Genomic DNA, 15440 nt, shown 5'->3' with positions numbered 1-15440 from the left:
TATAATACAAAAGATTGGATGTTCCACTATGTATCGATAACCGCCGCGGCTATATATCTATACACAAAGACTCAAATCCAAGGAATTTTTTGTTTATTTTTGAACTAAATAAAAATTTTTTTTGTATTAACGCAATTGGTCCTAATGGCTTGTTTTTTGTGTTTACAGAGTTCTACAACTTCTAATGCAAATGGTGAAATTCGCCGTACGACATTGGTGCTGATTGAAGAAGTCGAGAATTCGTCACTCGCTACTGATCAGTAAATCCTCAGATTATTTTTGTCTACTAAAGTAAGTCACTAAATTTATACTATTATGCCAAGACCATGAGTCCATTGAATTAATTTAAGGAATTTTTTGTTTATTTTTGAACTAAATAAAAATTTTTTTTGTATTAACGCAACAATGTAGAAACAATGTTAAAAAAGTTAAGAAAAATCTGTAAAACCTCACGATTTATAAATAAAATAATTTTTTTTTGTATTAACGTAACAAGTTTGAAAATCTTTTATTTGAATTGGTGCTTACTCATTGAAATAAGAGTGAAAACTACGAAAACATTTCCGACACGTCTCACAAGCTCACACCTGAGCACCTGATTTGACACCTGATCAAATGCAAAGACTTTCCTACAAAATGACGCATCTTTATTACAACTGGTCGGGTATGTGTTCTCTGATTGTTATGATTCGATTAGTCATTTCAATCGGCAATATAATAGTCTCTGACCAGAGCAATATTAAAATGATCCACTGAAATGCAGTCACCCAGCAATTGTTTATATGGAAAAGTTGAAACTTTTGACACTTTGACTCACACGTGTGTGTGTGCATGTACAATTGAATAATTGCCATGCAACACATTAGCAGCATGAAGGTTGGGGCTGTCCAAATGAACGATAACTGATTGTTTGTCAACGTATTGGCAATCAATCTGTAAATAATACAGCTCAACAATGTACATTTCCGTACTCCTTGAACCAAATTACCTAACGAAACAATGGAACGATATGAAAGAAACACGCGATTTCAATTGCAAAATAATTGATATTTGCGTCGAACATTATATTTCCGATAAACAAAGTCTTATTGTAGTTAACTAGTTACAATCAAAAATGATTGAATCTCTCTGGATTCTAAATTTCTCTTCTAACATGTACATGTACTCAGCCAGTAGCGTTTGATTCGATTTCATAATCGAAATTATTGATGCAACCCTGCACTCTTCGAATGTTTTTTTAGCAACTTTTGTAGGTGACTCGGCCATTTCATATTGATTTGTAAAGGAGGAAACATCAAATACGATCGGAGGTTTGTATCAACTTTTAATTTAATTTTTCTTTTCTTTTTCAGGTCTGGCGAACGAATTTTTGCAATAAATTCATTGAATTCAGTGAATTTATTGCAAAATTGTGAAAATATGAATCGAAGACAACGGTTTAAAAAAAAAGAAGAAATTTTTCGTTTCAATCGGCCATTTTCGACGCGTTCCAAAAAATTCTATTTGAGAATTTCTTCGATTTATATTTTCACATTTCGAATGGAAAATCAATTTTAATTCAAAAACTTTGTTCTCGTTGTCTTCAATTTTTCCTTACGGTAACTGATCACAACGAGAACAATGTTTTTGAATTAAGATTGATTTTCCCTTCCATGTGCATACCCGACATGATGAAGGTATGCGCCAACGGTGTTAGTCTAAGAGATTAACCGCCTCATTCCTTTTAGTTACCCCCCCCCCCCCAACTCTTTTTCATTCCCTTTTAAACTCATGGCCTAAATGTGCACCCGACCGATCTTTAGGGCGACCACTAGCTCCCCTCCACCTGCACCGGCGGAACAATGGTCAAGGTTTTTAACCTTGGCTACCGTTACGGTGGAGGCTGCCATATCTCAAATCATTGGTTTCAGGAAACCAATTCTGAAGTTTCCACCGCCTTTAGGTGGAAGCAGAGCAGGGCAGGGAAACATGCACATTACAGTTTTCCCCATTTAGCAAATTCCATGTATGCCATGCATACATTAGGGTATTAGGGATGTAAATTGCATTCGATTTGGTGATGTAAATATGTTTCATTAGTGTGTGGTAATGGAACATATTGACATTGCTAAATCAAATGCAATTTACCTGTAGGGTATGCTAGGCAAGGTAAAAGAAGTAGGAGGTACTGCTTTCTATTTTTTTTTTCCAATTTCTAAATTCAATCTCAGTTTCAGTAGTTCATAGTGAACTGATTTCAAGTTTTAGCTTCACACTGAAACAAAAACGGAATACGAACGTGTGTAGCTTTCATTTGTAAATAATATTGAATTGAACATCGTACCTCCTACATTACCTTATAGTGATAGCGTTAGGCGTATCGCTAACAATAATAAGACAAAACCAAATCATTCCATAAATGAACAGTACACACATTTTGATCGAGTAAAATTTATTTCATTTAACGTTCCATTGCCTGGATGGTTCATTTGTCACTTTATTGTTAGCGATTCAGGGAATTAGGATTGAATATGGTCAAAGAAGGTAAGCATAAATTTGATAAAATGCATTGATAAAAACAAAAACAAATCACGTCATCCAATACTTTTTGTCAAGTTACGAATTCTTAAAGTTTCAAGAATCGGCGTCCAAACATCTAATTCCATACAAAATGTGACAAAAATTTGTGGTGAATGTTGTAGCTAATTTCGCCATCTATATGGTTCGAGCGCGTAATCCACATTCATCCCAAATTTAACGCATTTTCTAGTGTGAAAAAGTATTCGTGACGCAATCGATTTCAGTTATAGGTCAGTCACTTATAAGTTATAAGTCACATGGCTATAAGTCATAAGTTATCAGTCGACTACTTATAAAGTAAAAGTTTATAGGTCGTAAGTTTATAAGTTAATACGTTCCAAAGTGTGATGCGTTTATAAGTGATTAGAGAGTTTGCGCACTGTGACATATCTCACTTATAACTTATAATTATAAGTCATGTTTACATGTGTTGTATATGGGAACATGACTTATAATTATAAGTTATAAGTGAGATATGTCACAGTGCGCAAACCTTCTATTAGTGAGACAAAAATCAAAATATAAATTTCGAATACATCTCTAAATTTTTAATTTTTGCGCGCTAATAGGTGAAATGAAATATCAAACTGTCATTCATAGAATCATAACCTCAACACTATTAACAATGCAATTGTCAAAATAACAAAGAAAAATAAGTTGTGGTTATGGTTCTATGGATAGACATGTCATTTTGTTCGGCTTAACCGTTGCTTGGAGGAAGAAACCAATTGAAAACGTAACAGATTTTGGTAGGTAACTTTGCCAATGTACAATCATGTTAGTGTTCTTCTGCCAAACAAACTACTTTCATTAAGGTGGTAAAAGAATCAAGTAATCTATGGAATTTACATGTAAACTACAGCGTAGTCAGTCAAAATGTAAAACTGTGTTTGTAAAATACAAAGAAATAATGTGTGTATTTGACACAGAGAATTGAGGGTTTGTTTGCTAGAGAGAGTATTGGTTGGAGTTGTATACCTTAAAGCTGTATACTTGGGATGTCACGTGGTATACTCAGTTTGTATGTCAGGTCCAGAATTTATTTTGACAACATGGCGTCAATCACATGTCTTCTGCGACAATTTTTTTTATTAACACTAACATTGGTCAAGTTACCTACCAAAATCTGTTACGTTTTCAATTAGCGCAAAAATTAAAATGATGTATTTGAACTTTAAATTTTGTCTTACTAATCACTTATAAATGCATCACACTTTGGGACATATAACTTATAAACTTACGACTTGTAAACTTTTGACCTATAAACTTATGAACTTATAACTTTTACTTTATAAGTAGTCGACTTATAACTTATGACTTATAACAATGTGACTTATAACTTATAAGTGACTGACTTATAACTTATAAATTCGGATTATTACAGTTAAAATCAAAAAAATATGAAATTCCGTATAATGTCCCAGCATTTGAGTAGTGCATTAGCATGTAACAATAGTATGTTGTGTTCTACTGTTGACCAAAGTCTTTTGACGACCGAAAATTGGTTCGTGGACGTATAACACATCATGTTTTGTGTCAACCGAGAATTGAAGTAGGCAAATGCACAAAAATCTTAATTTTCATTATAAACAATCACTTATTGTGCACTTTTCAATCTAGCAACTAGTTATCGACGTGGAAATCCGTCGTATTTCAATTCTCGGTGGCACAATAGTTATTTACCAAACTAGTGATGACTGGTTTCGTAAAAAAAAACAATTATTACATGTTAAGGCAGTTGAAAGTCTCGACTAAGTGTGAAAAAGTGTTTGTGAAGTGATCATATTCAGTTTCTTACAGTCTTCAACTTTTACAAAGTATCTAAAACATTGTGCCATAGATTTTCTATTGGCTTTAAATTAACAATAATTGTCAATTTTTCGGCAAAAGTGAATTAAGTCATTGATCTAATTGATACTTTGTAAAAGTTTGGAAAGTTTGAAACTGAATATTGAATATAACATCAATATAATGAAAAAACTAATAAAAAAGCAAAAAAAAAAAAAAGAAATTATCGGCAAAATACTGTAGCCGTATAAAAAAAGGCATAAAAAACAGCCAGCCAAAAATATTAGGCAAAAAACTTTAGCCAAAAAAAAAGGCATAAAAAACAGCCAGCCAAAAATATTAGGCAAAAAACTATAGCCTAAACAATAAACCTCAAATTCATCGCTTAATTTAATAATTGTGTCTATGTTTACAGAAATAAATTAACATGAAAAACACAAAGGAATTAAGTTCGGACTCGGACACAGACATTGAGAAACGGCAAAGAAAATGGCAACATCAACGCCAGCAAAAAGGCAATAAAAAACCGAAGAAACGAGGTAAGAAAATCTGTTCACAATGTGCAATTGAAATTGCTAAAAATTCGTAACTTTTTCTTATCAGGTCAAAGCAACGGTAACGGTAACGGCAAAGATTCAGACGATGATTTCGTGTCAACGAAAAAAGTTTACAGTAATTGGAAATAATCTTGATAATGCAAATCCGAAAACTAACAAAAACCATTTAACATTCTAGATTCGCCGCCAAAGCTTCCGAATGTGGCTGCAGTAGGCCGACGAAAGAACGTCATTCCGAAGAAACCACCCGTCAGTAGCAATGTTAACGTTAACGTTCTAGATTCGCCGCCGAAGCTGCCGAATGTGGCTGCAGCTCCGAAGAAACCACCCGTCAGTAGTGCTGCCATAAATGCCGCTCTCCTAAATGCAACGACAAAAGATCGCTCCTCATCGCCAAGTAATGCTACAGCTGCATCTAATCTAGCCATCAATATTACCTCTCACCGAAATACCACGTCCAGCATCATTGGTAGCGGTCGAACAGGTAGTACGCAAGAAGTGGCACATCCATTACCCATTCGACAGTCGCCTCCCCCTATGGAATACGGATCCGAATGGGACACGGATGGAGAAGCAACTATTGCGCAACTAAAACAGATGCAACGGAAACGACCGAGCAAAAAGGCTCACTCCACTTCAACGAAACCTGAAGTGAAGCAGACGCCAGTTCAGTCCAACCGTAAACGTGCTGCATCCACTGATGAGGCTAGTGATGCTGTTGAAGCAACTACGAAACGGTCAACGTCAACGAAACGGTCAAAGGCATCGAAACGGTCAAAGGCAACGAAAACGCAGCAAGACAGTGCAGATGAGGCTGGTGATGCTGATGAAGAAACTACGAAACGGTCAACGTCAACAAAACGGTCAAAGGCATCGAAGCGGTCAAAGGTAACGAAAACGCAGCAAGACAGTGCTGATGAGGCTGGTGATGCTGATGAAGCAACTACGAAACGGTCAACGTCAACGAAACGGTCAAAGGCATCGAAAGCTCAGCAAAGAAAAGACGACGATGAAAATGGCAACCGGGCCGTGATACAAACGCAACTCGAAGAAATCATTTTTCTCGGAAACGTTTTCGATAAATCGATACGCCGATTTACGTGTCCATTTGCCACTTGTAACGTCAATTATTCAACGTTCCTCAATCTAAAGAATCACGTCAAGAAGACTCACGAAGAAACTTTGCAAAAACCCATCGAGACGGACACGAACAATTGGCGACGAATACAGAATGCAAACAACAGATTCGACATCACTACGGTCAAGCAAAAACTGCGTCCTTTAATTATCGACGGTGAAACGATAATTAAGAAGCAAAGAGTACTGGAACCACTAGCGACGGAAAAGACGGAAGTTGCGACGAAAGTGTTCGATATAATGAACAAACAGGCTGTAGAATTGTCCAAACTGGCAATTTTGTTTTCCAGCCTCGTTTACTTCGACGTCTACAACACAATCAGCGACCCAGAAAACGGCAACGAAATCGATCGTATATTCGAAGAAGAGTTCAATTGGAAAGAAATGATTTTGGAATTTAAGCAATTTCAAAGAAATACTGCTAAAGCAAAGAAACCTCGACCGGATATACACAATACGTTCTTCGATCTCTGCAGAAAGTACGATGTGGAAACGTATTTCACGGAAACGTCCCAAAATGCGTGGAACTCGATTGTGGATACATTTGCGACCAATTTCAAAACGAATATAACCACTCATTTATATTCACGAATAAGGAAATGGTTAGCTTTCAAGCTACGAGATGGGAAAAAGAAGAAGGACGTATGTGGCAAAGAGAATCGAAAGGATATCAACAACAAAATCTACCACACCATCAAATTCCTATTCGATTCGGAAAAATGCACTCAAGCAGAGGAAGTGCAGCACGAGCTAATATGCGAATTGCAGAAAATTTGCCAATTTCCCAATTTCAATCATGGCGGCAGATCGTATTTTGAACGACTTCGATACGATTTTAAAGAGGATGGTGATGACGACTTAGGAAAACCGAAACGGAAACGGAAATGTGCAGCTCCAAAGAAAACCACAAAGAAATCGAAGAAAAAGAAAAAGAAGACACAAAACAATGGCCCACGTCTTAACTGGTTTCAAATGGTTCCAGCAATGGTAAGGTTGCAACGTCGTATATACGAGATCAATTTGTCACGAAAACAAACTTTGATTGATGCCGGCATAATAAAGGAAAAAAAGAAACGGAAACGCAAACGGAAACGCAAACGAAAAAGAAAAAACGAGTCGAAACCAGAACCATCTTCTACTGAAAACAAACGTCAGGCTGGTGGGACGAAAAAGAAACGTGAAATCGATCCAGAGGCAACACATTATGCAAAGCTACCTAATTTCATAGTCGTGCCACAAAACAGCTTCCACACTATGCACTTTCCAATTGACACGAAAGCATTGTTCGACATCCTGAAAAACCTTCCACAATTCAAGGCTATCCTGAATCAGGCCGAATTTTTGGAACTACAAATCGACGACGATCCAAATAGAAAAACCACGAATCCGTTCTGGTATTTCCTGTTCAACATTCAGAAAATGGAAACGGCAACGAAGAAATTTGGAGGAAGGATTACGACCAACGGCAGCGACGTGTCAATCCAATATTGCAAGCTACGGAAAGAAAAAGAACTCACCAAAGCTGAAATTCTCGAAATGGCAAGCAATAGGAAACGGAAACACGATGTGATTGATTCAGATTCAGAGTCTGAATCGGAAGACGATGATGATGATGATGATGATAACGCAAAGACCATAAAGTAAGTTTACCACATTTAGTCTATGAAATCGCCGAAATACTCACAAAATGATTTTCTGTTTCAACCAGAACCGATCCAGCAATTGTCTCCGCTTTGACGAACATCACCAATATGGAAGATTTGAGTGTTTCTGGTGTCGACTTAGGCGTCCGCAATGTTGCCGCGACAGTAATACGGAAATGGAGCAAATCATCCGACGGCTACGAAGTTCATGAGTCCAATGTGTTGCACAAATCGAAAGATTACCACTATAAAGCAGGTAAGCATCTTCAGACCTTCTCCTGATTTTTTGATTATCTTCAATTGGTTTTAACATTATGAAATTTGACTACAGGATTCGCTAGACGTCAACGAAAAGGCAAGAAACTGCATGGAGAATTCGATGAACGTTACCAGAAGGATAGACAAAGCCAACCCATAGAGCCATCGCAACGATCACCTGATTATATCAAATTTCTGGATTCCAGACTGAAATGGTTCAACGAGGGCACAGCCACATATATGCAACGAGTGGTAACAAACGTAAAGTTCGATAAGTTTCGTTCGACGCAAAAGCAAATGATGGCAATGGCAAAGGAGATTGTTGGCGACATAAACGTTCACGACAAAGCAACGACACAACCGAGCAAAATACGTGTAGTCTTCGTGGGCAACTGTTCAACACCGGCAAATTCAACAATCAAAGGTCATAGGCGGTCACCCGGAAATGCACCAATCGTCCGTTATTTGAAGCAGATCCCGCAAACGTATGTTGACGCCACCATCGATGAATATTGTACAACGAAGAAGTGTAGTCGATGCTACGAAACGCTCGACGATGTAGAGTTTTCTAAAGAACGGCTTAAATTATGCCATAATTGTAAGCTGGCAGAGAATTCCACGTCAACGAATCTAGTATCGACATACCAACGGAAAAAAGTTATCGCAGAAGCAATGATTCCGATCACAGAAGATTATCCCAAACCGACACAGTTCGAGAGGGCGCAACGAGTTGCAATGGAACGAACAAAACGATGGTCGTTTGGCGATAAGATGAGAATGGCTGCGCGTATTAAACTAAAATCAACCACCTACACAGTTAATACAACGGCAACGCTAAAGCATTTGTATTGGAACCGAGACGGCAACGCAGCACGCAATATAATGCAGTTGGGTCTGTGCCAATACAACGATTGTCTCCCCATTGAATTCAACAAAGACGAGGCATTCCAGCGACCGAAAAAGAAAGATTAACTCAATAAAGAACACCGCGTTCTTCTTGTTCTACGGAACGGAAATGGCCGTAAACGAGGTCGAGAAAAATAATATACATTAGGGGTCTTTCATATGGAAAACCCTGTATATCTATACACATTTGCGAACAAATTATTGTCTATTGAACAATACTTAACAAGACCAAATTACAAGATAAAAAATTTTACCACAAAAGTTTAAAAGTGCACAAGTTTAACGTTAAATAAAATTCTAAAATATTGTTTTTGATTTATGATGCGAGGTTGAAAAGATTTATTTATTGTTATTATCGCGCACTGCAATCATTTTAATATATTTAATATGAAATAATGTTAAATTTAATTGTACATTTATGTTATGCTTAACATTAAATATGAACAGAAAAAAGTGGAATTGTAGAGTGTCGTTTAAAATGCATCGGTAATTTTTTGTTTCTCTTTCTTCTCTCTCTCCCTCTCTCACACCCATTTGATTTGAATTTCAACTTAATTTATGATGATGCTTATAAATGAATATTCCAATTTCAATAATTTATTTTGTATTTATTCTGTGTGTCACATTAAACTTACATTTTTAACACGCTTTTGCCGATAAACATTTTCTTGAAAAATCGTTTCCAGTTTATATAAATCCGTTTCCGATTTGTCATAATGAAGTCTCTATCTCTCTCACTTGGATTTATTGAAATGTATTCGTTTTTTTTGGATGGGAGACGAATTCGATGCGACCTTGGTGTTCGTGAATACAAATTTTTCTGATTTTATTACTCACTTTCGCGATAGACGCGAATGCGCTAGACATTTCATGGACTTTGCTTTTGTTGCCTTTGGGGGGTTGGACTAAAATCTTAGTTGTCGACACCTAAATCTTATTTGTGAAGGCCGCATGTATAGTCATCGAAGTTTAAGTAAGGTAAAAATAGCATAGTGTGTCAGATCGTGCTCTCAGTACACCTAACCACCTGCCGAAGGAATGATCATCAGTGCCATAATTTATATTAAATCGTTGTCCATGAACGACGTTCACTTTGAAAGGCGTTTGAAGAGGTGTGACATGCTAGTTTAACATGCGTTAAAGACTTTAACAAGGGAACAGACCCGGAAGCTACCGCTCTTTGCAGTCAATTTTGTGACGTTATGCGAAACTAGGAACTGTCTAATCTTCATTTATTGTAAGAAAGTTCCGTCACAATAGTTCAAACTATTCATTGTCGACATTCTTCTGCACGGACCCATTTTATACAACTCTCAATAATGTAGACCTTTCTGCATTTTAAACATTTTACAAAAAAGAACTTAATATCTCGTAGCTCATACGTTAGAACTAGAAACTAGTCAAACGGTTTGTTCCGAATAGTCGCACTCCTACTCTCGGAAATTATTCTTTTCACCACAATAGGGACGAACTCGATCCTGTTTTTGACCCGAAACCGGAATTAAGACTCCAGGTTCGGCCCGACCTTAATCTGAACCGGACCCGAATGTGAATTGGTTCGACCCGAATCTGACCCGAAGCCGAACTTTCATTTTCGGGTTTGACCCGAACATGGCCTGATCCTGAAATTTTCAGGTTAGATCAAGGCATGTTCGACTCGATTTCTGGTGATTTCTGGTGTAAAAATTTCGGTATACCTGAGCCCGACCTGATCTACAATATAAAATTTCTGGTTCAGTTCAGGTTCGATTATTATTATTTCCAGGCGCACAAGCCAGGGGGATATTTTAAAAATATCTTCAAACCTAAGGAATATAAAAATGATGAAAATACAAAGTCGTTGCAAAAAACACGATGGAGTTGCATAAAACAAATTCTGGTAAGTGAAAGTGACTAAGGGAAACTGAAAATAAGTTCCCATCAGAACGGCCAAAAGAAAAACGAGTTGTTATCTATCGACTTGTTCACAACTTTCACTTAAAAATAGCCGCCAGAACGATAAGGTTATATCATGTGCATAATTCACTTGAAACATTCATTTCGTAAGGATATTTCTGTATTAAGATAAATGAATCTTTCAATATCTCACTACAAATTCTACCAGTCATGCATTTATCAAGTTCTTACCCAGCCCAATTATTTAATTTTTATTTCGGTTTTTGAAATGTAATGCACACCGTTAATCAAACTGTCCGAAGACCATCATCAAGTTTGTATGTGGCAGTCTATATTCAATGAAATTAATATTTCAGAGAGAGAAGAGAAGAAAAAAAAAGTGTTCACCCAAGGTCAAGATATCAAGTTGCAGTGTGTAAAACAGTTCACACTTTATAACAACCCGTCTGCACACAAAAAATACTTTCATTCTTCATGACAATTGACATGTTAAAAGAAAATAAAATGAATTATAATTATGCAATTATGTGTATAATGACGTAAAAAGGTATTAAGGTGTACGAAATTAATTGACGAAGTGAAATAACACCAGCAACAACAACCAGAAAATAAAGAAAAAAAAATTATAATGAAACGACAACAAACAATTTTCATGTCAAGAAGTTAAGTCCAAAGTGTCAAAACTTGTACAAAGTTCGGCACATTCAACACAAATCACGCATATCATAAGAGCCGTAAAAATTAACTTATTTTTGTGATTATTAAATATATTTTTTTGTTTAATTTAATAATAAAAAAAACATAAACGAAACACAATTAATGACTGCACATGAGGTTTTTATATATTTTAAAATTTAATGCTAAAAAGACTTTGGCGGTATGGACTCACATTATACATAAAATATGTATCAATGGCAACCTGTTAATTACATCAACATTTTCCAAAACTAATTAAAGAAAGCAAATGAACGACATATCAAAAGCTAAGAATATGTCAAGCTTATATTTTCATAAAATGTTTTTTTGTTGTTGCATTTTTATTTAGTATTATTACATTGTGGAATGTACTTAACACTGTGCACACATATCATGGAGTACACACACTGTTTGGATTCAGGAAATTAAATAAAATTAATCAATGGCATGCAAGTGAATACAAAGTTTTTTTTTGTTGTTTCTCTTTGCATTTTTAAATCGATGGTTCCAGCTTCATATACTTCGATGATATTATAAATGATCTTGTAATTTTTTTCACTCGGAATTCGCACGAAATTTTTTTGCGGGCGGTTTTTGTGTAGATTTTAACGTTATAAAGGAATAGCTTGCACGCCGTTCACAAATTGTTTGGTTGGCTTGGACGTGTGTAGGTAAAAGTTTAAGTTAAATTAAATAAATTATTTTACACCCTAGAGCATCGAAATGTGTTGAATGTTGACCGGTCTTTTTTTTTTGCTGCTATTCGGTGATTGAATATGAGGATTTGACTGATTCGTTTCGATCTTGAACCAATCGTGTTCAACCTACTATCTGAGACAAATCTATAAAATGAATAATTCTAATAAAATTTTTGTTTTTATTTGCAAGCAAGTGAATCATTCACGAAACCTTGAATTTCTCTACAAGCATTGTCATTGTTGTAATATGCATTCGAATTTCTAATTGCGTAATTACGATGTAGCGAAACGTTGACTTGTTTAATCATTTGTTATCGACAACTATGACATAAATAAATGTTGATCTCTGGCGAACGACGACTTATATAACAGTTAGTTCAATCAAATGAAGTAAAAGATTTCAATTCAGTCTATCGCTAAAAAATGAAAAAAATTAAAGTAATAGATTCTGTCGTCTATTAAAATAAATTTTATTACCAAATTGTTGGAAATATTGGTAAACAAAATTAAGGTCGTCCAGGTCATCCCACCAGAATGATCGCTAAAGTTCCACAAATTGTAACGGTATATAAGAATCAGCCGACTGAATCAGCAGAAGTGCGAAAGAGACGAGTCCGCAAAAAATTCTAGTGGTCTATAGACCACGAAAAACCAGTTTTTAGACTATGGTGTGAAACTATTTCAGGTGGTGAAAAAATTAAAAGCTGCAAATTTTAGAGTTACGGAACATTAAATCATTCTCACCTTCACTAACAGATTTTATTCAAGTGTTATTTGTTATTTCTAAAGACATGTCATATGGCCAGTCCTGGCCAGGTCGCAAATCAGTGGATATTTGGTTGTGATGGCTCATTTTAGTTTGGTCAAGGTATTTTATTTTTTTAGAATTCACGCCGTAAGTGCGGTCGAAATTCAAAATAAACGTGCGGAGGTCTTTTTAACGTAGCGTCATTTTCGTACAGGGAAGCGTTGAAATGTATTTTTTGGTTCACTTTTTCATCGAATTGTTCACTTAAAATTCAAAATTTTAGGCGTGAATTAAAATGTGCTAAATGTGGGACATTCCAGCTAATTTGTGATTTTTTGCAATATTTTCACCAAATGAAAAGAGGGATTCTTTTGAAAAACAGCATACCGAAATCGGACGCATTTTCTATTGGAATTTTTTATATGTGCCTAGAAAGGACTTCGACCCTAGTGGCCAAAACCACTTTCAAAAAAATTCTTCGAAGTTTGTGTGGCTGGTCAAAGGTGAGCAAAAACCGAAAAGTTGCAATTTTCTTACAAAAATTGCTCCAGTTACACGAGCCGTACAGGGTCGTGTGGGGTGTCATTAGAAAGGTAATCACATGTACTATTGAGCCGAATAGGGTCTTATTGGGTTTAAAATTCATCCACACTGAAATATGTGCAGATAAAGTTTTTAACCGAAGACGTACACTGTTCTTACTGAAATTTCTCGAGGTACACAAAATGTACATGGTCGTGTGGGGTATCATTTGAAAGGTAATTTTATAAGCTTTTGAGCCAAATAGAGTTTTATGTGGTTTGGATACATATGCGATGAAAAAGAAGTTGAAATGTTTAAGTGTCCATATTTCATCATAGATGTATCCAAACCACATAAAACTCTATTTGGCTCAAAAGCTCATAAAATTACCTTTCAAATGATACCCCACACGACCATGTACATTTTGTGTAACTGGAGCAATTTTTGTAAGAAAATTGCAATTTTTCGGTTTTTGCTCACCTTTGACCAGCCACACAAACTTCGAAGAATTTTTTTGAAAGTGGTTTTGGCCACTAGGGTCGAAGTCCTTTCTAGGCACATATAAAAAATTCCAATAGAAAATGCGTCCGATTTCGGTAGGCTGTTTTTCAAAAGAATCCCTCAAACCGATTTCGGAACATTTTTCTTTCCTTGAAAGCTTTTGACCAGATGTGTCGTTTAAGCCCTAAAATCTCGGGGAGATACCACCATAAAAGTCTTCTTTGGTTCTTTGCTTCTTTTAAGCAAATTTTTGAAAATTCTAGTTGTTTTACTAAACTTAAACTGATTTCAATAAACTTTTTTTTTGCTGAAAGCTATTGACAAGATGCGTAGTTTGACACCAATATGAGGTCAAGATATAGCCAACACAACTTCATGCCTAAGAAATGACTTATAGTCATCTGTTATCGACAACGAACACAAAAACCTTTCCTTATAAAACGTAAAACTAATGTGACAACTTTTGAAGTAATAGATTTTGTGTCAAATAGTCGGGGTCGTCTTCAAGCCCCCTGTGATAGGTACTTTCTTTAAGCAAAAGACCAGATTTGCTTATTACATCGAGGTATGCATCCTGTTTGCACACGTATCGATTATCACATTATCGTTAGGTCATATACTACAATCAATGTATAAGCCATGAAAACATCTTAAAAAACAACAGCAATTCGCCGCAGTGAATAAAGGTAAATATTAGCTTACAATGCAGAAGACCGAACAACAGACATAAACGATATTGCTTGGGAACTCGAGCCTGAAAATTAAATATAAATTTCGGACAACTTAAGTAGGAATACACACAAAAATGAATTGAGTCAATATTAACTTGGTCAATATCAAATTAATCGTTGCTGCGTATATATCCACGCCAGCAATGAATTTATTATTTTGTTTTGTTTCTTTTTATTTAAACTTATGCAAGCTGAGATGCTTGATGGTGACTTTGTTCTTGTTTTTTTTTTTTTTGGTGTGTTGAATTACTGATGTTCCGCATATGAACATTGGTTGAAGGTTTTCCTTTCCTTTTTACTGCATTTTCATTTTTTATATATTTATATTAATACACATATTTGAGTCTGAGTTGTTGGTTTTTTTATTACACGCCGATTATAATGGCATATGATTAATTTGGAGAGGAGAGGTTACATTGATTTTTTTTTCTGTGTTTTATTATCGACTTTTTTATCGGAATAAAAAAGTACATGAGAACTTGTGTAATCGCTTTTAATAAAGTCTTCGATATAATAATAACAAAATATTCTGGTTCCAATCCGAAGCGGACCCCGAATTTAATTAATTTGTTATAATTTTTGTTATGTATAAATTGCACATTATTGATGAGTTCATGTTTTTGTTTCCAACAAGAGAAACAAGGTCCAATTTTTAAGTATCGTAATTTTTAGCTGTAATTATACAATTAAATTTAATTGGATACTGAAGTTTTATATTAATAAATCAAATTGGCAAGAGATCAAAGTGCAATAGTTGTGTCCGAATTGATGGTTTTTATTTTACCATCAACTACCATTTG

At 35.5% G+C, this 15440-nt stretch overlaps 2 protein-coding genes across 2 annotated transcripts in view; one reads left to right on the top strand and one right to left on the bottom strand.

Moving 5' to 3' along the window:
• Positions 1-15440, bottom strand: part of LOC119078858 (bromodomain-containing protein DDB_G0280777) — a 73994-nt gene that overhangs the window by 10433 nt on the left and 48121 nt on the right. The window lies entirely within an intron of this gene.
• Positions 4723-8993, top strand: LOC119078614. Its single transcript, XM_037186210.1, has 5 exons — positions 4723-4886; positions 4951-5019; positions 5083-7681; positions 7750-7940; positions 8016-8993. The coding sequence occupies exons 1-5, from the start codon at positions 4775-4777 to the stop codon at positions 8912-8914; spliced, it is 3870 nt and encodes a 1289-aa protein (XP_037042105.1). The 5' UTR covers positions 4723-4774; the 3' UTR covers positions 8915-8993.

The sequence above is a fragment of the Bradysia coprophila genome, unplaced genomic scaffold (genome assembly GCF_014529535.1).
Source record: "Bradysia coprophila strain Holo2 unplaced genomic scaffold, BU_Bcop_v1 contig_297, whole genome shotgun sequence".
In the NCBI taxonomy this organism is placed as follows: Eukaryota; Metazoa; Arthropoda; class Insecta; order Diptera; family Sciaridae; genus Bradysia; species Bradysia coprophila.
Note: the sequence above shows the minus strand (reverse complement) of the source record. Positions and strands in the feature narration are given on the sequence as shown.